The sequence below is a fragment of the Dermacentor silvarum genome, chromosome 1, assembly GCF_013339745.2.
Source record: "Dermacentor silvarum isolate Dsil-2018 chromosome 1, BIME_Dsil_1.4, whole genome shotgun sequence".
Lineage (NCBI taxonomy): Eukaryota > Metazoa > Arthropoda > Arachnida > Ixodida > Ixodidae > Dermacentor > Dermacentor silvarum.
Genome location: NC_051154.1, coordinates 65,229,491 through 65,251,954, shown reverse-complemented (window position 1 = coordinate 65,251,954; position 22,464 = coordinate 65,229,491). Strand labels below are relative to the sequence as shown.

General features: G+C 42.4%; 1 protein-coding gene across 1 annotated transcript; it reads left to right on the top strand.

Annotated features, from left to right (window-relative positions):
- Positions 1 to 168: 168 nt before the first annotated feature.
- Positions 169 to 17,969, top strand: LOC119464566 (glycosylphosphatidylinositol anchor attachment 1 protein). The gene is made up of 11 exons (XM_037725586.2): positions 169 to 725; positions 916 to 1,012; positions 1,509 to 1,668; positions 1,839 to 1,946; positions 2,044 to 2,240; positions 4,640 to 4,839; positions 5,223 to 5,376; positions 6,589 to 6,654; positions 10,148 to 10,338; positions 11,947 to 12,099; positions 17,526 to 17,969. Exons 1-11 carry the CDS (start codon positions 469 to 471, stop codon positions 17,782 to 17,784), a joined length of 1,842 nt encoding a protein of 613 aa, XP_037581514.1. The 5' UTR covers positions 169 to 468; the 3' UTR covers positions 17,785 to 17,969.
- The last annotated feature ends 4,495 nt before the right edge of the window (positions 17,970 to 22,464 follow it).

Genomic DNA, 22,464 nt, shown 5'->3' with positions numbered 1-22,464 from the left:
ACAAACATATTCAGTCTAATTTTTTTTCTTCATTTAAAACGAATAAAACTGGAGCTTTTATTGACACTAAGTCATATCAAAAGTATTCTCGATTTGCTTTTAGTTTCGGTTAAGACCGGTTGGTGGGGCTGCTGAGGATAATAAAAAAAGAAAAAAAAAAATTTCTTTTCGCAAGTGACGATGTTGTGAGCGCGCACGAACTCTTTACCGCGGCGTTTGTCAGTTTAACAAGTTTGGGAAAACATATTTATTTCACGTCAGTTTTGACAGAGAATCATGTGCGCTGCGCATTAAAGTGCGTGGTCGCTGTAGAGCTGTGAAAGTGTAGCCGTGCAGCGCGTCGGCGTGCCGGTGTCGACTGATGGTGTATTAGGAGGCTGGGCCCGCTGGGCGGTGTTTTCAGCGCACCAGTGCAGTAGTGACCCAAGATTGTGGCATAGAAAGTAGTGGCGCCGGCAAGGGGTGAACATGGGTGTGCTCATGAACACTTCTCAAAACAACAAAGTAGTTTTGGTGGTTCAGAAGAATTGCAATCGACTGTGCGCATTGGCATATGTAGCCGGGCTGATCGCTTTTGCCGTTCTAGCCTGGAATGAGTGCAACAACAAGACCTATTTCTCGGAAAACGCCCTCCTACCTGGCCTTGTGAACAGGAGGTTCAACCTTGGCACATTCGCAAAGGACACATTGGAAAGCCTGAAAGAAGAGGCTAGAAGTCACGCAAGGTAAAGAGCATTTTGTTTGTGCGGTTGTACTTCGAACTATGTGATTTCTGTGTCACTGCTGATTTTCATTTTTGCACTGAATTGCAGAAAGTTTCTCTATTGCTGCGAACAACACCAACGCCTCCTTTGGCAAAACAGTCTCGCCGGCAAGTTGCGAAGTGCACTCTTAATCGACTATGTTCTTTTTCAGCTTGCCTTTGCCATGGCTGCTTGGTCAGTTTCGTCAGCTGGGGCTTGATGTGTACAGACACAATTTCAGCCTTCACTACCCGTTGGGATCGAAACCCGTACGTATAATCTATGAGACACTTTTTAGTTTAAAAGGAGGAATTAATTATATAATTAAATAATGTATACAATTTATTGCTGAACGGCCCAGCAATGCATAGCTCGTAAGTATACTTTATAACTGCGTACCATAACACAAGTGCCCACACCTTTGAGGTTTCCTCTCTTTGCCTTCTCCTTTCTTTTAATCCCTCATCCCCTCTCCTCCGTGCAGGGTATCAAACCGGACGTCCGTCTGGTTAACCTCCCTGCCTCATCTTGTTTCACTCTCTATGCAACGTCTTCTTTTGTTGCACTGCGTTGTACAACTGCATTTGAATACAGAAGTAAACTTTATATGAAAATTCTTAATTATATTTTGTCATGCTTTTTGCTTGCGAGAAGTGGCCCCTACTAACGGTGTAAAAGATTGTGGCATAAGTGAGCAGCTTTGGTTTGTTGTAGATGCAGTGTTTGGCCTCTTCTGCAATGCTGCCTTTTCTGAATTTGGTGCAGACACATGGTGGAGAAAATGTGTATGCTATCCTGCGGGCTCCTCGGGGTGCTGGCACAGAGGCAGTTGTGTTATCATCACCATACCGCATGGAGGACAGCCTTCATGGATCCACACTTCCCGGAATCGCACTCATGGTTGCACTTGCCAAGTATTTCAGAGGTGAAGAGCCTTGTCATACAATCACTGTAGTTCTTGTTGGCATTAAATTTCGTATTAAGTGCACTGTAGGTCTCCTTTTGCTTCTTCCTTTTATTTCAGTATTCCTTCTGCCTGTGTGTAGACTGCAGTTTAAAAGCGGACCAGTTTCATTAAGTGCCATGCTCTTTCAGCTCAGGGGTCATGGGCCAAAGATGTAATATTTCTCATCACTGAACATGAGTTAGTTGGATTTCAAGCGTGGTTGGATGCTTACCATGACATCTATACTGCGCCTGGAGGTGTGTATTATTTTAGCACAGCCGTGTTGTGCTTCTTTAATTCTTTACCAGTACATATGCAGATTTATGCTTCTGCCTTCATGCTTTTGTCTCTCAGTTATTGATCCTGGAATGCTAAAGGCTAGAAGTGGCCCCATTCAAGCTGCCATCAACTTGGAGCTCCATAGTAGTCGCATTAGGCGGCTTGACTTGAAGCTGGTTGGATTGAACGGCCAACTACCAAACCTCGATTTGTTCAACTTGGTAATAGAGCTGTGTCTTCGAGAGTCTGTGCACACAACATTCCATGATCAAGTAAGAAATTCTGTGACATATGCTGGTTGACAGATGTAAATGTTGTCTTGCCTTTGGGAATTTTCAGGTGGAAGCATAGTTTTTTTTTTTTTTTTTCATTTTGCTGTAAGACTATGAATTCCATTAGGCTTATTACTTCGAAAGCGCTTTGTTTGCAGGCTCAATGAACTCGGGGACCTTAAGGAACTGCTTGTTCAAGTGAAATGCAAATAAAAGGGCTTGCTGTTGGTGTTGGGATGATGTAATTGTTCTTTCAAGTTGTTTCAAACATGTTATTTCACTGTAATGGCACGTGTTCTTTGCTTGGGATAATTTGTCTTGTTTTCGTTTGCTTCTACATGTTATCTCTGCTGCCATGCATTTACCTTCAATGCAAAATGTGCGTAATATAAGATCATTATTTTGTCACAAGTTTTATAGCAAGTGTGATGGGCCTCTCATTATCAGATCATACCTGCCAACTTTTGCAATAGCTTCATAAAATGCTAAATTTTTAAGCTTGTTTAAAATAACCATAATTACACTGATTATTTTATGATTTCTTATTTGTGGTGAAGTTTACGGCAGAACTGATTTTAAAAGAGTACAAATACAGGCAGAGACTGATTTTTGAGGCTCGCTCGATTCGTCGGACCTACCCGCAGCACTACTGCCCACTCCATAGAACCAATGTAAAAGAGCAACGAACAGTTTTGCGTCCGTTAGATGAATTTTTCAAATGTTAAGGTTGACAGGTCTGTAACATGTACACGATGCACGTGGAGTATTTCCAAATTGTTATGAGGGACCACCCATTGTTCCAGTATGTACTATCATCGTCATCATCAGCGTATTTTTACGTCCACTGCAGGACGAAGGCCTCTCCCTGCAATCTCCAATCACCCCTGTCTTGCACTAGCCGATTCCAGTTTGCGCCTACAAATTTCCTAATTTCATCACCCCACCTAGTTTCCTGCTGTAGTCGACTGCGCTTCCCTTCCCTTGGCACCCATTCTTCACTCTAATGGTCCACCGGTTATCTACCCTACCCATTACATGGCCTGCCCAGTTTCATTTTTTTTTTCTCTTAATGTCAGCTAGAATATCGGCTATCCACGTTTGCTCGCTGATCCACACCACTCTTTTCCTGTCTCTTACTGTTACGCCTAACATTTTTCGTTCCAACGCTCTTTGCAGGCTCCTTAACTTGTTCTCGAGCTGCTTTGTTAACCTCCAAGTTTCTGCCCTGTATTTTAGCACCGGTAGAATGCAATGATTGTACACATTTCTTTTCAACGACAGTGGTAAGCTCCCAGTCAGGATTTGGTGATGCCGGCCGTATGCACTCCAACTCATTTTTATTCTTCTGTAAAATTCCTTCTCATGATCAGGGTCCCCTCCACTTTTCTTGTGGAGAACCAAGGTAGCTGTGGGATCTTCGTAGATATTTCCCAGGATATTCACGTATGCCTCCTGTACTCCTTGATTACGCAATGTATGCAAGTATGCACGATGACATTTTATACATATTGGGCTAGTTAAGATTTCATTCTGTCCACTCACTGTGTTGTCAGTATTACCCACTGTGGTTGCCTAGTGGCTATGGTGTTGGGCTGCTAAGCACGAGGTTGCGGGATTGAATCCCAGCCACGGCGGCTGCATTTTGATAGGGGCGAAATGCGAAAACACCTGTGTACTTATATTTAGGTGCCCTTTAAAGAACCCCAGGTGGTCCAAATATTCTGGAGTCCCCCACTGCGGCGTGCCTCATAATCAGATCGTGGTTTTGGCCAGCAAAACCCCATATTTTTTTTTCTTTTATCAGTATTGACGTTCTAACTGACAAGTTGTACCTTTCTTTTGCGTGCACCAGTTCGCCTAATTAAGAGTGTTCATCTTTGAAGTTCACCTTTGCCTGAAGTCCTCGGGCCCATTATTACTTTGTTACAATACTGTGAGTATGTAAACAGGATGTTTTGAAAATGGGGGAGCTGCGGGTTACATTCTGAGGACTGAAAGGATGCGAGTTCTGTGCATTTACTTGCTTTCTAAAGTTTCTTGCTTAGGCGTCACCAGGTAAATCTTAAAAAAAAAAAAGCATTCTGGAATTTTACATGCCAAAACCACGATCTGATCATTAGGCACGCCGTAGAGAGGGACTCGGGAATAATGTTGACCTTTCTTTAACATGCACCCATTGCACGGTACACGAGAATTTTTGCATATCGCCCCCATTGAAATGTGGCTGCTGTGGTCGGGAATCGAACGTTCGACCTCATGCTTAGCAGCCCAACGCTATAACCACTAAGCAACCATGCATTGTGGGGGCAAGCTATCTTGCTGACTCTGATGTTGCAGTATTCTTTCAAGCAAAAGCCTCAGTCACTGTTTGTGTTAGAGCATAGCTGTGGTTTTTACAGGTTTCTCCCTATGACTTACAACCTTTTGAAGGCTGGATGCAGTCATTTAAGACCATGACAGCCATGATGGCTGCTCAAGCATCTGGTCAGCCAAATGGGGGCCATGGACTCTTTCATCGTTATGCCATCCAAGCTCTGACTTTGGAAGGTCATGCAGATGGAGCAGCCTCTGTTAGTGTTGGATTAGAAGAGGTCGGCAGGTGAGTATTTTTTAAATTCCGTGTTCTGCATCAGTTTTTAACAGCATATACATTAGGGTTGTTGTTTCACAATTATGTCACCATATTTGTGGAAGTTAAATTACTTTTACCCTAAATATCAGCATCATGCAGCTGCTTCAATTCACCAACAATCTTTTCAAATGTGTTATGTTCATTTGCTATGCTTTATTATTGTCAATGCACCTTCAAGAGTTTGAGAGTCTGTGATGAATGATTAGCCAGAAATGAGGCTTCGTTATGTCGCTTGAGCTTTTCATTTCTCGGAGTTCTTGTCTGCATATGGAAACAAATCTTCATCATATCGCACCATGGTATTCTATGAGAAAGGGGCTAATAAGTATCTTGATGTCTTCATTTTACAGAGTGCTTGAAGGTGTGTTTTCTAGCTTGAACAACTTGCTAGAACGATTTCACCAGTCATTCTTCTTCTACTTGCTGCCATCTACAAGAAGATATGTTTCTATTGGATTGTATAGCCCTGCATTTGCTTTGATTGGCCTTCCAGCTTTATTAAAGGTATGTCATAAAAGTTATAGGCACATTGTGCAACAGTCACCTTGCTACACTTTGTTAGGAAACCCTTTACAGTTGGCTTCCTTTAATTTAACCTTGGCAATATTATATAATCATTTAGAATTATCTGAAAGTTCAAATTAAAGTGCTTAAAAACATAGGCATCTTTGGACACTGTTAAATGGGAATTCTGAACTGACATGGGAATTTAGTTAGCTAATGTTGAATTAACGAAAGTCAACTGTGCTTTTGTAGTGGCCATACTTTCTGAAAAGTTGATAGTCATTTCTTAGGGCTGTAGGAATAAGCCAAATAAACCCTTCTGAAAATTATGACCAGACTTTAAGGTAAGGTAAGGATATTAATTACTTGAAGTTTGCCTGGGTAGAAAGGTTTTCTTGAAAAAATATTTGCTATTGTGCACCTGCACCTTATATAAGCCCTAGTGTACAGCACATGTTTATTATTATTATAATAACATTTATAATTTATAAATGGAGTATTATAATTAACCTCTTTTCAATTGTGATCTCATCAGTCAGGGCCGGTGACCCACCGGGGTGGCATACTGGCTTTGGCATTGCACTGCTAAGCCCTAGGACACAGGATTGAATCCCGGTCATGGCGGCCGCATTTCGATGGGGGCGAAATGCAAAAACGCCCGTGTACCAAGCATTAGGTGCAGGTTAAAGAACCCCAGTTGGTCAAAATTAATCCGGAGTCCCCCACTGTGGCGTGCCTCATAGTCATATTGTGATTTTGGCATGTAAAACCACAGAATTAACTTAATTAGAGGTGGCGTAATGTAATGATTCTATTTCAATGCTATTTCTTTTCGGGCTTGGTCAGTGGTGCATGTGGCGGTATGCCTATGTTATCGCCAAGATCGGACAGGGTGATTAGCATGTAAGAAAGAGAATAAAATATATTTCAAGGAAAAAAAACAAACAAAAGTTTGGCCATTGTAGTATATAGCTTGACCTGCTAGTTCACACAAACTGAAGGGAAACTGGAAGTGACTGTAAGGTAGGATGACAATGACATCTCAGTTTCGGTATCGATGAAAAACCCATGATGTGACTGTGCATACTTTTGTTCTTTGCATGGAATTTACTTACGTTTACATTTTTCAAAAGGACAGCTGGTGGAAAATAATTTGGCTGTATATTTTTAATGTTTCCCTGCATAACCTTACACGTCTTTTTCTTCCTTCAGGCAGGAGTACTGTTCTTGTCTTTGAGTGGCGATCCGAAAAGTGCTGGCAGGGCCAGTTATCAAAAGGTGACTGCTTCTGTCCCGCTTACTTCTAAGGGAATGCTATTATGCTGAATAGCCCTTGAGCTAAACAAATGAAAAATATTTTTTGAGCGCGCAAATTTTAATATTCTCTTGAGCCTTTCCTTACCATGTCATACAACATTAATCAGTTTGATCAATGGCTTTTCAATACGCTGCCAGCGATTGACATTGGAATTCTTCTACAAGCAATGCCATACACTGTATGAAGAAGCCTTTGGCAGTTTCAGGAGTCGAAAAATAAACTTCGAAAAGGGGTATCACTCAAATGGACCCCAGTTCGTGTTACTTTCCAAATACAACAATGCAACATGTGCACTTTGGCTGACCATGCCGAACTATTTTACGTATTTTTGAATGACAGGAGCAAGGAAGACTCGGTAAAGGTTGTTGGGTTACTTGGTTTTCACTGTAACAGCTATGCTGCTCCAAACTTTGTAACATGCTCTGTAGTGCGCATTGTTTTTATTCTCAAGCTCGAGTAATATAGAGCACAATTTAATTTTTCTCTGCAGTGAGTCATTTTTATTCATTAGCATTTCAACAGCCTAAATACTACATATTATGAAAAAATGCTGCCTGTTCTGTGGAGCTTTCACTCGGGGCAGGAGCATGTAGTCAATTTCTTTCCGCATAAGCTTGGCTAGTGGTTTGATCTCTTACTGCTTTAACACAGCCTGGGCAAGCAGCCTTATTCTTTACTAGCTAGACTTGGATGCAGCTCTGGAGGCTTCGGTGCAAATTCAAGTTGTGTAGGGCCAGCTTGCTTTCGGAGAGAAGCCAAAATAATGTGTGTTTGGCTGTGTTGGTATTCCATTTTAGCCTTTTAAAACACAAGAATCACAGGGACAGTATGATAGACGTAGGTAAAGTGTTCTTTTTCACAAGCCTCACACATATATATATATATATAGGAGACAAACAACCAGCTTGCGCAAGTGAATTTGTACATGTTGATAAATCACAAAATGAAGAAGCATAAATAGGATAACAATTGATGGTAAAACCAAGTTAAGAAAGTGCTAAGCTGCAAGTTTATGAGATTAGTCTTTACGGGCCATATCCACCGAGCCACTTTTTGCGTGTGGTTAAGATAATCAAATTTTTTTTGAGAAAGGTCAATAGACTGCACTAACGCACACATCCCCCAGACTAGTGAGCCACTTCCATGATCTCGTGTGTTGTTTGCGTAGCACTTTTGCCTGTTATACAGTACTGGCCATACTGGGGCTCATACCCACAGTTTCTGCAGTGGAAGCTAAGATTGCCCACGCTACTATTGTGTGCGCGCTCCCGCTATTTGGGCAAGTGCATCGTCCCTTCTGGCCAATGTACTTTTTTGCATACTTTTTTGGTGTACTTTTTTGCCATAAGCAATGTTGGTCTCACATTTAACAAAGCCTTCTTTGTGGTTTGTCTGGCAACTGCTAATGCTGTGGTAGCTAGCCTTACATAGACTTGAAAGCTTGTTTGGTGCTGAGAAGACTACTTTCACCTTGACGCTATTCACAATCTTCTGCCTATGTAAAATGTCGTCAATATATGGTATCACCGCGTACCTTTTTACCGTTTCACACTCCATCTGTGGTGCAGCACATCAGATTGTGCATTCTGGCAGGTGTGTTTGAAAGTTCTTAGCAAACCTTTGGCCACTGAGGTAATCACTTGACTGAAAATACCCGGCATTTTTCAAGCAGTCAGCTTGTGCAATAAAACTGCTACGACACTTGTGAAAGCAAGAGTGACGAAGTGCATTCACTAAAGTTAACTTGGCAAGATGCCTCGTCTTACCAGCTTAGAGTGGCCACGAGCTTAGAGAGGAGCACTTTGTCGACATCTGTCACACTGTACCTCTGTCTTTTGTGCACTAAAAGGCTAAATAAGAGAAGCTGATTGAGGATGTCTGAGTATGAGGTAGGTAGGGGAAGTAGTGGATGCCTGCCCTGACAGTCCTGGCTTCAAAAGCGTAAAGGAATGCAGAGTGAACACAACCTTCAATGAATCAAACCAAATGCTTTCTATGTGATTACTAATGTACTATGGAGTGAAGGTTTTTCCAGATAGTATAGGAATCACCTAGGGGATACATATGCCTGTGACTCCAAAGCTTTTCACGACAATGTCGGAAGACATGCACGCCATGCGCTGTGTCTTCATACTTTTTAAAAACTTTTCTTTTGAATTTTGGGCTTCCAAGTTGGGGTTGCAGCCCTTACTTGAGTGTACTACATACACAGGTATTATGTGCTCTTCAGATCTTTTAGTTTTTAGTTATTTACAGTAAAATCGCAAGTCATTTTTTGATGCTGTACGAGTGCATTGAAATTTCAAATTTAATTTTCTGAAACTTTTTGAGCAATTACTTAAGCTGCAGTTTGATGTAGCACAGTGCATGTTGCAAGTAACATTTGTAACAGGATAATGAAAAAAAAATAACTCATTTCTAGCTATAAGGAAACATTTTTTTGGTTTCAATTTATATCTTTGGTAAGTTAAATTTAGTAAATGAGGAAACAAATTAAGGTCAACTTAATAGCTATTTCTATGAGGTCAGTTAACTCTCTTTGTTAAAAGTATTTGATTTTATGTTAAAACAGAAAATTTTGAAGCCTGATTGTTATGACATGATTGAAGGGCTGTATGTCATGGCTGCTTCTCGTCAAGTAGCGCACATCTGTCTAAAATACTCATATATGTCAGCTGAGTGATGTCTCTAATTTGTTCTGTGTCATGAATTGATGAGCAATAGCCTCAGCTTTTATAGCACTGCTTGAGGTCAATGGAATGGAGCATGGAGCTTTGTGTTTTATGCTATTGAGTGATCAATGCAAATGCAATGATGCAGAAAATCTTGCACTTACAATAGCTACCAATGTGATTAACGAGAAGGGAAGCAGAGGGGCTTGATTTTTGTTAATCACGACCTTATAAAGCCAACAGGCATTGAAGCAAACGAAAGCATAGGGGTAATTAGCTGTGGTTGAAATTGAAATGTAGAAAATAATGAAAAAAGAAATGAAAGTGGGCAAAAAGATAACTTGTCGCCAGTGGGGACTGAACCCACAACCTTAACATTACGTGTTAAGAAACTTGAAAACATTCGTATGGGAGAAAAATATTAACTTTTGGGTACAAGTATGTATGTTAAAATATGACCGAGGTGTCACGTACTGGCTCTTACTGCCTATTATGCAGTAGTGTCAAGTCACATTTGACAGTAGAGCATTCCAGTGGCGGATGCCTATAGCCAGTGGTATTGCTGTTGTGTGGGCATTTGTCTTTCATCATGTAACGTAACATATTGAGCTGATGTATCTGCACGAACAGTGCATCGTTAAACATCAGGTATGGTCGTCCACCACTTGGGCTGCTGTGACTGTCTTCAGCCTTACTTTAAGCACAATTTTATGTAGCGGCGTTTGTAGCTTTCTTGGCATTTATTACAGGTTTAATATGTTTTTCTTTTTCTTAATTGCAGACTGCATCACCCTGGTCAGCTTTGCCATGCATGACGGTGTCACACACTGTTGGTTTCTTGCTGATGATGGCGCCTCTGTACTTTGATCAGTTGGGACACCGCTTTCAGCTGTCGAGCCAGGAGTCCTTGTACTTTGGATATGTGGCTGTGCTGGCCCTATCACTTTTTCTGCCGCTGTTTATAGGCCCAAGGTTCGTGAATAATATGTATTGCTTAAAGGCTGAGCTTGTGGCGGACGTATGTTCCCATTTTAGGAAATATTAAAGGTACATTGAAGAGAAGCTCAAAATTAGTTAAGGCTAATAAAGTATAATTTCCAAGCTCTATTTTCTTTAATTTTGGGCTAAGAGGTTTCTTATTAGAAGAGAAAATGAGGGCCAAACTAAATTTCATTTTAATTTGCATGGAAGCCCCAGCGCTAGTACATCAATGTGATGTTGCAGATTTCAAAGTATTTTCTCCTATTTGGGCCATTCTTGTACAGTAATTAGCGAAAATTGCTAATTTCAGTCTGGTTCTTTTAGCTCTCCAGTTCAACTTGTTGTCTAAAAATATAACTAGGCTCGAGCAGTCATCATCAAAATCTCCAACGAGCAGGTGGGAGAATTTCAAGACAGTGTTGCCCCCATCTATCTGTTCTGATTGGGCAAGCCTTCTTTCATTGCAAGTTTTTTTTTTTTTTTTCCTGGGGGAAGGGGTGCAGAAGGTCATTTACTATTACAGCTCAACTTAATTTTTTCCTTAGTGTCCCTCTAAAGCAATTACCATTCAGACCTGTGCATCCTCTTTTTAATGCGATTAGCATTTTTAGCCTACTTTCTCCACTTTGTGGTTTGTATTGTTTCTAGCCTCTTTACTCTGGCGGTCTTCCTAATTAGAATACTTGAAAACCGGTGTTGAACCTGGGTCCCCGAGCTCGACAGCCCAATGCTGTATCTGCTCGACCATGATCACGGGCTGAGTAACGAGGGATTAATTCTCAGCCTTAGCACTCATCGGCGTGCCACCGGTGCAATATTGCAGGCCATGCAATAGGAGGGGGACTTTGCGCGTGCGCCTCTAGCTGCCGCAGTGTGTCCAGAGAGAGGAGCTCGGTTGCAGTACATGGCTCATACATGACTCATTTCGGCGGTGGCTTTTTCAGTTTTGTCTGTTCACCTTTAAACTGAATCACACGATAAGAGAACAATAATGACATGTTACCAAGTGGCATATCTGAACACATGCCTGCATATGCTCTCCTCCATCATCCATCCACGTGTGCTTTCCATTGTGTTTGACGTCACGAACAGCTATGTAAGAACACATGCTCCTCTCAATGAATCTTCCACAACCACTTGAATGCTAATCGCATTAACGACGATCAACATGCTTAAAAGATGGGTTCTGTCTGAATTGTTGCCACCTCACATTCTCTTTCCCAAATCAAATGAGGCTAGTTGTAATCCAGCATATTGCACAATAAAGCATTACAACCGCAGGTTATTAGCAATGCATTATGCAGTGTGCTTGGGTTAACAGAATTTAATCCTAATGAACATTGCTCAATTTCACCCGCTGTGGTGGTTCAGTGGCTATGGCATTCTGCTGCTGAGCACGAGGTCATGGGTTCGATTCATTGCCATGGCAGCCATGTTCTGTAGGGGCAGATTGCAAAGACACTTGTGTACCAAGCTTTTGGTGGTCGAAATTAATCCGGAGCCCTCCACTAAAGCAGTTCTCATGGCCAGTGGAAATTGTGAAAGTGAAAATCACTTTTATGTTAAACAATCAATCAATGTTTCTTCATTTGATTTCAGGAATGACATGGAAAGGGCTGCCCATAAATGTGCCATGCTGCTTGCATTTTCTACGGTGCTGTTCTCTTTGGCCTTGGTGAACATATCATTGGCCACTGCTGTCACTATCGTTGCTATACCAGTGTTGGTTACAGCAGGTAGCACGAAAAACAGGTAGGTTTGCTTATGTGTTTTGTAACATCTTAATTTCATGCCTTTAAATCTCTTTTGTTGCATATAGTTGAATAGGGTACATTTGTAGTCTCAGCGTGCTTGTTCTTTAACTGTGCCATGCTATTTATAATTTTATACTCTAACTTGGTACTGAGTGAGGCACAATGTAGGTTGTACAAGGCATCTTTAGTTTATGCCTTAATTTCTGGCAGCATGCTCATGCAGTGAAGAGAGAATAATTTTTTTTCATGATGACCATCTTATGACTTCTTTTGGCAGTTGTACTTTCTTGGCAGTAGTTATGAAAGCATTTTGATAACAATGAAACACTTTTTTTTAGCAAATGGTTGAATATCATCACGAAAAGCTTTTCATTAAAATTTTTGCATCATTTAGTGTGGCAAAGTAAATGCATATTGTAAATATTGTGTGATGGGATAAAGTTGTGCATCATGCATGGCATTCTTTCTGTATTCTGTTTCATGTCTTCTGCACAGACATAATTGTGTTGTCACCCAAATGTAAACAATGTTTTCAGCTACTTTGTCATGCTGTGATGGTGCTTATGCAAGGTTATTGTGAAGAGGCTAAATATGTAAAATTCTGCGAGAAGCTACCACCGGAAAGAAGTTGCATGTGCCTACGCAGCTGCTGTGTTTAAAATTTGATCGTATTGTCATTGGTAGCATCTGATCTTGATCATTTAATGAGCTCAAATTGTTATGATGTACAGTATTAAAGGCAAACTACAATCAAATTTCATTGTGTAAAAAGCCTTGTTCATGTATATACGGAGAATGATTGGTGCAGAATTTATCATTGGAAGTCCAAGTGGTTGCATCACAGAAAACAAGCGAGATCAGTGTTTGAAATATTGAAACTAGAAAGGAAAATATGTTTAAAAATAACGCTAGCATTATTGCTTGCTGAAAGTGACCAAGAAAGCCCGTCTGACCTGGCCTGAGGCATCTACTTGTTGCTTTGCATGTAGAATGCATGTCATCCACGGAGTTTTCTGCATTCTTGTGGCAATATAATGGCCATTTAAGCACAATTAAGAAACTATATGATTGCCAGTTATATGCACTTAATACAAATGCTTTCATGACACATTTGTAATAGTAGAACCTCGTTCATGGAAAAAAAACACGAGAAAAAACATCCTAAACAGGAAAACATACAGTTTAAATTAACTAAAAAATTTGACACTCATCATTATTTGAGTGTCAAATGTTGAGTTAAGTTGAGTGAGAGTTGAAGATTAATATGCAGAAGACAAAGGTAATGTTCAATAGCCTGGCAAGGAAACAAGAATTCATGATTGCCAGTCAGCCTCTAGAGTCTGTACAGGAGTAGGTTTATTCTAAGTCAATTTACTCACAGGGGACCCTGATAAAATAAGTTTTCAAGGTAGCGCCACTCCTCCTTGCCTGCTGTTTTCCTCCTCCCCGAACTGCAGTGGAGCACGCCCCCAAGATGGGTCAAAACTAATAAGGATGGGCATGAAAAAGGGAATGTTTGGTGTGAGTTATCATGCCGAATAGAACCATGTATGTTTTGGTTGAAGTAAATCACATATAGAATAAGAAATTGCTTAGTTCAAAGTATAAGGTATAAGAAATATAAGAAGCATAATGCGTGCTGTCGAATTAGCAACATTGTGCATGTTTTATATTTTATACCACTAGCCATGGCGCCTCGCTTGCTCCCTCGCATGCGCCCGCTTCGATCCAAATTCACGCTTGTTATATGCTCTCCACTCCGACGGCAAGAAATAAAAGATGAAATCAGCCATCGCTTGGCCTCACTTCATGCTGAGGGCCAGACATTAGGTACGATTTGTCGTTGTTGAGATCAGCTGTTTGTTCTGACGCTGTTAGGCCTACACGGATGATGCTGAGGTATAAAAGAAGTTTGAATTAAATCTAGCAGATGGCACCACAGCCTTAGCACTGATGATGCATTGACGATGTGGAAGCTTTAAAATCCTAATGGTTCATTGCATTATTATTTTCTACTCCGCCCTTGTACGGTACGTGATGTCAGTGTGGAGAAAATGCCAACTAGACGCCGAGCAGACGACACGGCGCGGTTGAGCATATTCAGAAGGACGTTTGCCCCCCTGTTGTCGGCTAAGCAAACCTGAAGGAACTGCTAAGAACAAGTGTACTACAAATCAAACGATGTCCCTTTCAAGTAAACGCGGCCTATAGTTACAGCGCCGAAACATTTGTTGTTGTGATGTATAACCGATGCCAGCGTCCGGATGCGTGTTCGCACTGACAGTCCAGTCATGCAGCTGTTTCGGGGCTCAGACGCGGGTGGCATTTCACTCTTTAAAAAAACCTTTGCAAGCAGTGTTTAGCAGAGCCAAGGATGCAAGGTATGGGAACACAGCTGTTTGCACGAGGTGAATATAACTCGTATGTCAGCTACCACGCCCCATTTGCGTATTGTTACACAATGATGGATGCTGCAGACACTTGGGATGCTACAGACATCGGTAGCAGGCAACAAAACACGGACCAAAACATTTTGATGTGTTCACCTTCCTCATTGTCCGAGTCCACAGAGCTCGAAGTAGCTTCTCATGAAGATTATTACAGTGCCGTGTGCTTTTTTTATGCCAGCTGCTGAAACACACACTAAAACGCTGTCCTATGTCTTGGCTACGACAACACCTTTTCTTCCGGGAAAAAATCAGACCAGTTTTGAACCTTTTGCCTTGTATTAAATATCACCTCTAGCCATTTAGCACATCACGTGCAAGCAATGCACCAATCACAGATTCGAATGGAGTAGAAAAGAGAGAAAGCGCGAGAGTGAGGAGGACGGCGCAAAAAAGAATGAGTGTCGCTATGTTGTAAACTTGTTTTATCTAGGGACCTTAGTACCTGAATAAGAAACTGAGTGAGCGCTGGCATTTTCACGTGAGATGGGCGGGCAAATAATGTGGTGAAGCTGCCGTGGCAGGCGGCTACTGTTCTCAATTGCACATGCCATGTGATCTAGCAGCCAGAAAACGTATTGTACGATCACACTTTGGCGATGTACTGAACATTGGTGCCGAAAGATCGTCTTTGAAAGTATGAACGTGTGCAAAATAATCGTAACCCAGTTAGGTAATTTTTTGTGTTCATCGCGAATGTTGGGGCCGGGAAATTGTACGTGACAGGATTGTATCAACGAGGTTCTACTGTATATTCATTTGTAGTGCAATTTTCTTGCTGTTGGCTTTCACTCTTTGATGGACACAACAAGAGAAGTACGATTTTGCCTAAAGTTGCATATGTTTATCAGGTGTTGCTCAGTTTGATCGAAAGCTGATAAGCATTTTGCTTAGGAGAAAAAAGTGGGACTTGTGTATGTTTAGCTATCCATTCAGGCCATTTACGTCATGAAAATAGACCAATCACCCTTTGTTGGAAGGGAGAATCCTCCTCTACATTGGTCCAGACTTAGCGCAGAAGGCATCGAACGCATGGTTGCGATTCTTGAGCTGAGAAACTTTGAGAATTGTTCTGTGCTACATCGCGCTGATGTGCAATATTCTTTTTTTTTTTTTTGAGCTTATGTCTTGCTCTTAAAATTTTCTTGACAACTTTAACCCAGCATAGTATAGCCAGCCAGCCTAGACACTGGCTAAGCTTGCTGTCTTTCCCTCTCTTCTTCCTCTCCCCATCTCCATCAAGCAATACATATGTGCCCTTGCTGCCTTCTTCTAGATTCTCATGGCTGTCTATAAAATGATCAGAAGCAGCCTGTACACTTACAATTAGCATGTGCTTGTTTTGCATGTTTTCGTTTATTTATGGAGCACACTTTGTACCATAATCATTTTTCACGGCTGCCCAGTATCGCAAAAGGTTTTGGAAAAAATATGCTTCTTGGAAACCGTCAAGGCGGTGAAGGTGTCTTTCACCTTCACCACACGCAAGGATGCACGTGTGTCTCATGTGCATCCACACATAAGGATTTCTCGTGTGAGTCATGCTGGTAAAAGGATAATCCATTATTGGGTATAAGTGGTTATGGCTAATTGGCATGCTTAGATCACTAAAATTTAGAAGGCTAACACCTGTCATGAACACATGCCTTCACGTATAGTCAATTAATATATATTAGGAAAAATGCCCATTGGGTTTTTGTCTTCATTCTAGCGCAAGACATAATTTTTCTAAAAGAAGATTGCATTTATTGTTGCGGCAGCTCGAATAAAGGGGAAATAAGTTGCAGAACATAGCATACAAGGAAGCGGAAGCAAATAGTGCAATCTGCCGTATCACTAAATATGAAATTTAAGGGAAAAAAATGTTGAAACAAGGTCGATTAACATAGTCACACGCAAATGTTCAGTTGTAGCTATATTTCGCCACTATAGTGTGCAGTGTTGTCCTGAGTATTAGAAGTGGTATGTCCCACTGTCCATCAAAGAGTGCCAACAGACTACCAACAGAGACTCTCTTTCTGCCTAGAGTAATGCCCACAAGCTATGTTCCTTCCCCTCCTTGTTCCATACCAGAGCTGAGGGACCGTGCCAGGTCCACATGATGAGTTCCACCTCCTTTTTTTTTTCCCCTCTCCTCTTCCTTTTTTTTTTTTTTGCGGCACAGCACATTCCCTGTGGTGGAATTGCGTGTTCTGCATTAGACAATTTACTGAAGTAACTGAACAAGTAACTCAGCGCAAAATAAAAGACAGACACAAGAAAGGGACAAACAAGGACTGAAGTAACATGTCATGAGTGATGTTTCTAGGAACCTGCCGGGGTGGCTCAGTCAGCTAAGGCGTTGCGCTGCTGAGCACGAGGTCGCAGGATCGAATCCCGGCCCCGGCGGCTGCATTTCGATGGAGGCGAAATGCAAAAACGCCCGTGTGCTTGCGTTGTAGTGCACGTTAAAGAACCCCAGGTGGTCAAAATTAATCCGGAGCCCTCCACTACAACATGCCTCATAATCTGAACTGGTTCTGGCACGTAAAACCCCAGAAAGATGTTTCTAGGACTTTGTTGCGTCACATTGTTTGTGTGTGTTACCTCCACTCTTTGGCTAGGAGCAGCGCTTTCTCAAAAGGGAGGATGCACGGTGTTTGGTTTGAAATTTCAGCCGTTCTCGCGGGTGTGCAGTGCTGTAATACTTTGCAGACACATTCATCAGCGCTTGAAGTATGCGCTGTGCTGATCTGTTTAAAATGGCCAAACCTGGGGAGGCCCTTTATTGAATGGCTTTAATACTAAGCCTTTTCATGTGATTTCAAAGTTGCAAGAATGCTGTGGTAGGTGTTTGAGTCGCATCGTGAATTCCTGCTGGTTTATTATGCTGACTGAATAAAAAGTACCAGGCAAATCACTAGAGCAAAAGTTGTTTTGCCCCTTTGTCAAAGTTTCCTGTTTTTTAAACTTGCATTTCCTTGTTTCTCTATTTCAGGGGTATTGTCGTCTTTCACAGATTCCTGCAGCTTTTAATTCATCCATTTGTGTTTAGTTTCTTAATTATCTTTATGCAAGCTATGAGTCTTGATGGATGGGAGCCTCGGTTCATTCAAAGCAACCTATCTTACTCATTTTTGGGCCACAAGAAAATTGTGTTGTTTTCTGTGGAAGACTGGCTTCTCTATGGCAACTGGACATTTGTCATAACTTGCTTAGGCCTTATACCAGTATGGCTGCAGATGTGGATGGCATGATTGATCCCTCCAGTGTGTTGAACTTTGTTGTCTTTCTGTCTAAAAACATTTTGTGCACATATGACACACATAGGACTCTAGGAATCATTTGTGGCCATTATTGATGGAGGATAGGTGACATGGGTCTGTCCAAGTACCCCCTTCAAGATGATATAATGGATCATTTAATAAATTATCATTTTTGATGTGGTTGTGGTGTGGGTTACTTGAGAGTGTGGTGATTAGTCAACACAAATGTTTAAGAAAGCTATGGCCGTAGTATCCTTTTGCAAAGTGGGAAATTGCATGCAGGGGTAATTTATCTTGGAAATATGACTGCTTAGTAAAAATATTTTTACTCATTGTTTTCTTTAATGAATGCTTTTTTTAATGCAACATTAAGGAACAGTAATAAATCAAGCCCCACTGGTACATTGTACTTCTAATATAGCTAGTACTAGATCCCTTTTCCTGAAAGCACAGATTGTGACTGAGAAGGCAAAGTAAATGTCCTTGGAAGGTGATAACACCACACTCGGACACCTGGAGCAGTCACCTGTAACGTGATATATTGTAGGAGCGAGTAGTTAACTAGTTCCTTGTTTACTTGATAAAGGCAATTACAGTTTGTGTGAAAAGAAAGGAAATTCAGAAACTTTTCAGCATACTGTGGCACAGGCCTACATATTATAGTAATGCTTTATTCATTTTTGCCTTTCATCATTGACTCGCATGAGTGGTATATACTATGTGCAACGTATGATGAAAAGTGAGTATCGGGGGGGGGGGGGGGGGGGTAAAAGAATCGTAGAATGCTGCCTCAAATCTGTAATGTAGCACAATTGCGTTTTCAGTACCAACATTTCACCACAAAAGATTTTAAAAAGAGAAGGTAGCACTAAATACTGTACTTATGATTTTGTCTGTTAGCAAGTATTTCTAAAATATCAAATGTGCTCTGGAGGAGCACATTTGATGTTAGTTATAGTTTTTTTCCTGCTGATGTTGGGTTTGATTAACTACGTGATAATGCATTATTACTTAATATGTATTCATTGTAGCTTTTTTCTGTCCTTGATGCTTTGTATTTATAGCATATTGTTATCTATTACTTACTGTACCATTGTATGTATCATTTTATCATTGTTTTTATTATTATGTATCTGCCTCTCCTGCTTGGGCCAAGTTGGCCTGCAGTATTTTCAAATACTGCACTTCTCAGCTTGCTTTGGCTACTGTGCGAGCTTTCCTGGACGTGGTGTCTTGCCTAAGGGAGAGAGCAATGCCAGAGCACTGGCGACAACCCTCTCCAGCTCTGAGGAGGGCAGTCGCCTTCTGCACTGCCTCTCGCATCACTGGAGAAACCGGCTGGAGGGGGAAACAGTAATGTTAGGGGTGAGGTGTTGCCACCACTCGTGGCTGCCATTTTTTACACAAGCTTTGCCCTTTGCTTCAGCAGTGCTTTATCACTGAAATATATATGTATAAAACGAGTGCAAGGTTTTAATGCATTATCATTATTCGGGTACTTGACACACTTTCCAGGGGCCAACTATCCATATATGTATGTTTGTATCTAACTGTTTTCCCACTTACCTGGGTCACTAGGTAGTCCATAGGTTGAATGGATAGTGTATCGAGCTGCTGTGCTGAGGGAATGGGGTTAGAAACCAACTGTCGGTCCAGCCTGGGTTACTGAGTATCTGACAATGTGTACATATGTGCCGCTTTTCAGCGAACCTCTTTCTCGCCGAAAATCAGACTTCTAGGCAGTGCCACTAGATTCTGCAGCGTGTCCACAAAGAAGTGTGTGAGAGGAGCCCGGTTGCCGCATGACGTGTTTCTACTGGCACGCCATGCGCTTCGAAGGTCACACACAGGCTTCACGGCAGTGGTGCTAGATGGTGCCGACTGTTCTTAAAGAAGCGCAAAAGAGGAGTTCCACTGCAGTACACACCTCATACATAACTCATTTCGAAGGTGGCAATACGTTGCGTTGCTATATTGATTGAATGCGAAACGCATCATAGTTGAACAAATGAGCTGTGGCACGAGGAAAGAAGGAAAACCAAGGGGAGATAGGATAGGGCGCCAAACTTTCAAAACCAAGGGGAGATAGGATAGGGCGCCAAACTTTCAACTAGTTTGGCGCCCTCTCCTGTCTCCCCTTGGTTTTCCTTCTTCTTTCCTTGGGCCACAACTCATTTGTTCAGCTATGCACCAACTCGCCCAATGCACTACCTTGCTAAAGCATCATAGTTGACAGTCATCGGGAGATGGGTTCTGCCGAATTCTAAAATTTCGTTTAAAAAGTGTCGTAAAATGCACACTAAACGCATCTTCACCGAAGAAAAGTTGGAAAAGTGATAAAGCCATCGTGCTGTGCATGAACACCTTTGGTATGCTGCAAAATGTGGCCCCAAACGTTTGCGTTCGGCTATTCACCGACATTGACAGTTATCTTTGATGGTTTCCGCACTCTTTTTTTTTATTGCGATAGCAATTATATGGACACTCAAAAGCAGATTTCTGCCGTCGGCGTCGCCGTCGCCGTCGCCGTGAGGTTCCGTATGACGTCAATGGAGATGAAATCGTGACCGCGCGCCGCTGAACGCTGTATGTGCGAGTGAAAGGGCGCGAGGGACGTGCTCTTTCACGGGGAGTGAACGCACGGCGGAGAACAAACGCGCGTTCCGCGCCGTGCTTGCTTAAGGGCTGCAGAAGTAGGCGTCTCTTTCCTCCTTTACAATCACCATATATGTGGAGCAAACGCGCCTTCTTCCGATGCGCGAGAGGCCGTGGGGGAGGTTTTTTTTTACATGAAACAACTGAGTGGCATGTGCAACTAATCACCCAGTTTAGAACAACTTAGTGTTTGTCTTTAGGGTCCCTTAGTATGGTAGTATTGAAGATATAAATGGCTCGTAACTTCACCAACTCATGCAGTTTTTGGGTTGAGTGTGTGCTTTAATATACATCTAATATAGCATGTTCCAAGGCGTGTTCAAAGCCATTCCTGTTGGTCTGGTGTAGGATGGAAACATGCTGATAGTTGTTCGTGATGCCTAATGTGCCAGGGCTAACAGGGATTTGTATTGTCAATAAGAGGAAGTACATGTTGAAACACAGCTGGCCTGTGTCGATCAAAAAAAAAAAAAGCCCTTCCACTGGGGTGGAAATAGAAGACCAGCGAAGCTGTACTATGGTGGGAATTATGTATTTCTAATTATGACTATTGAGATGTGATGGTGTAATTGGTTATTTAAACTATTAAAGAATTAGAAATATATATGATCCGGTGGTTTTCATTTATTTAGTGACCACAGGGACCATGGCCTTATGGTCGCTACGGTACACCGCCATAGGGTGTACGGCAAAGGTTGGCACGTTCTTCATAAACACGTCACCAACGCCGCGCGCGTTCGGTGCGAAGGCGGGTAAAGCGCCGCCGCCGTCGACAACAGTTCTGCGCGTTGTTTGTGTGACCACACATATCCGCTGTCAAAACGCTGGCGTGAGCAAGCGCGCCAGCAGCAGCGGGGTGTATGGGTGTTCTGTGGCCGGGCCATGGTGAGTCGTAAGGGCAACTTATAAGAGCGCCAGCGCGATGTCTACGTGACGGAACGGCTAAACGCCGTTGTCGACCCTGTTTGGGGAGAGGCGGGTGAGTCCAGAGAGAGTCGGTGGCAGAGGCCGGCAGGGCTAAAGCCCCTTGATGTTGGAAAGTAGCGGCACTCTTTGATCTACGCCGCAAACCCCTCGCCGGAGCCGCCAACCTCCTCTTTTTCTCCCCCTCTTTCGCGGAGCCAGCGCATCCGCCACGCTGAGATGCTGCGGCGCGCGATACTACCCTGTCAGGTGACCCTGACTTCACGAAGAGATCGCGAAACTTGCTTTCGCGCGCTTTTAATTCCTCTCGCCCGCCATGCGCTTGCCAAGCGGTGGTCGCCCTGCCGCTCCTAACGTCCGTTTCCTAAGTTATTCGGTCTTTCCGTAAGAACCTGAGCTTCGTTCTCCGTGGAAATGCCTTGCTGCTTGCGCTTTTCAATGCAGCAGGTCGGGAAAAGGGCTTGCATTTTTTCTATCCCCCGAGGAGAACGGAATGTCGTGCGCCGGAAGCAGTGGCTCCATAACTTCGGGAGACAGGATTTCGCGCCTCCTAAGCACGCCGTTCTTTGCGAGATGTTGCAGCTTTCCTTATATTTGTAGGTGAAGTTGCATGGAGATTTTAATGCTCTTTGCATAGCTGGACTCCTCGTTCAGTTCAATACGTAGCACCTATAACTGTGCATATAGTTTTTTTTCCCCCTTTTTTTTTTAGTGAGTCGCTGAACTGTGTTGTTGACTCATCGTGCCGTGACAAAGCTTTTTTGCGTTATCGCGCGTGCGTTACTTTTAAAATGTATGTAATTTATAAGTTAATGCTTGTAACTCGTATTCTGTAATTCTTTGTGCGTGCGTGTATGTGTGTTCATATGTGTGAATGTGCGTGCGTGTGTGTATGTGTGCGTGTATGGTCGTATGTGAGTGCGCGTGTCTGTGGGTGCTTGTGTGTGTGCGCGCCAAGGAGAAATACTTCGTAGTTAACGTGGCAGTATTTTTCGAAGCACCTATCGGTGCGGTCCGCAACATTCGGTGCCGCCTAGATCATTCTGTAGTTCAGTGCAGTCAGATTTGAAATGCTGGTAGCGATTTTCATCG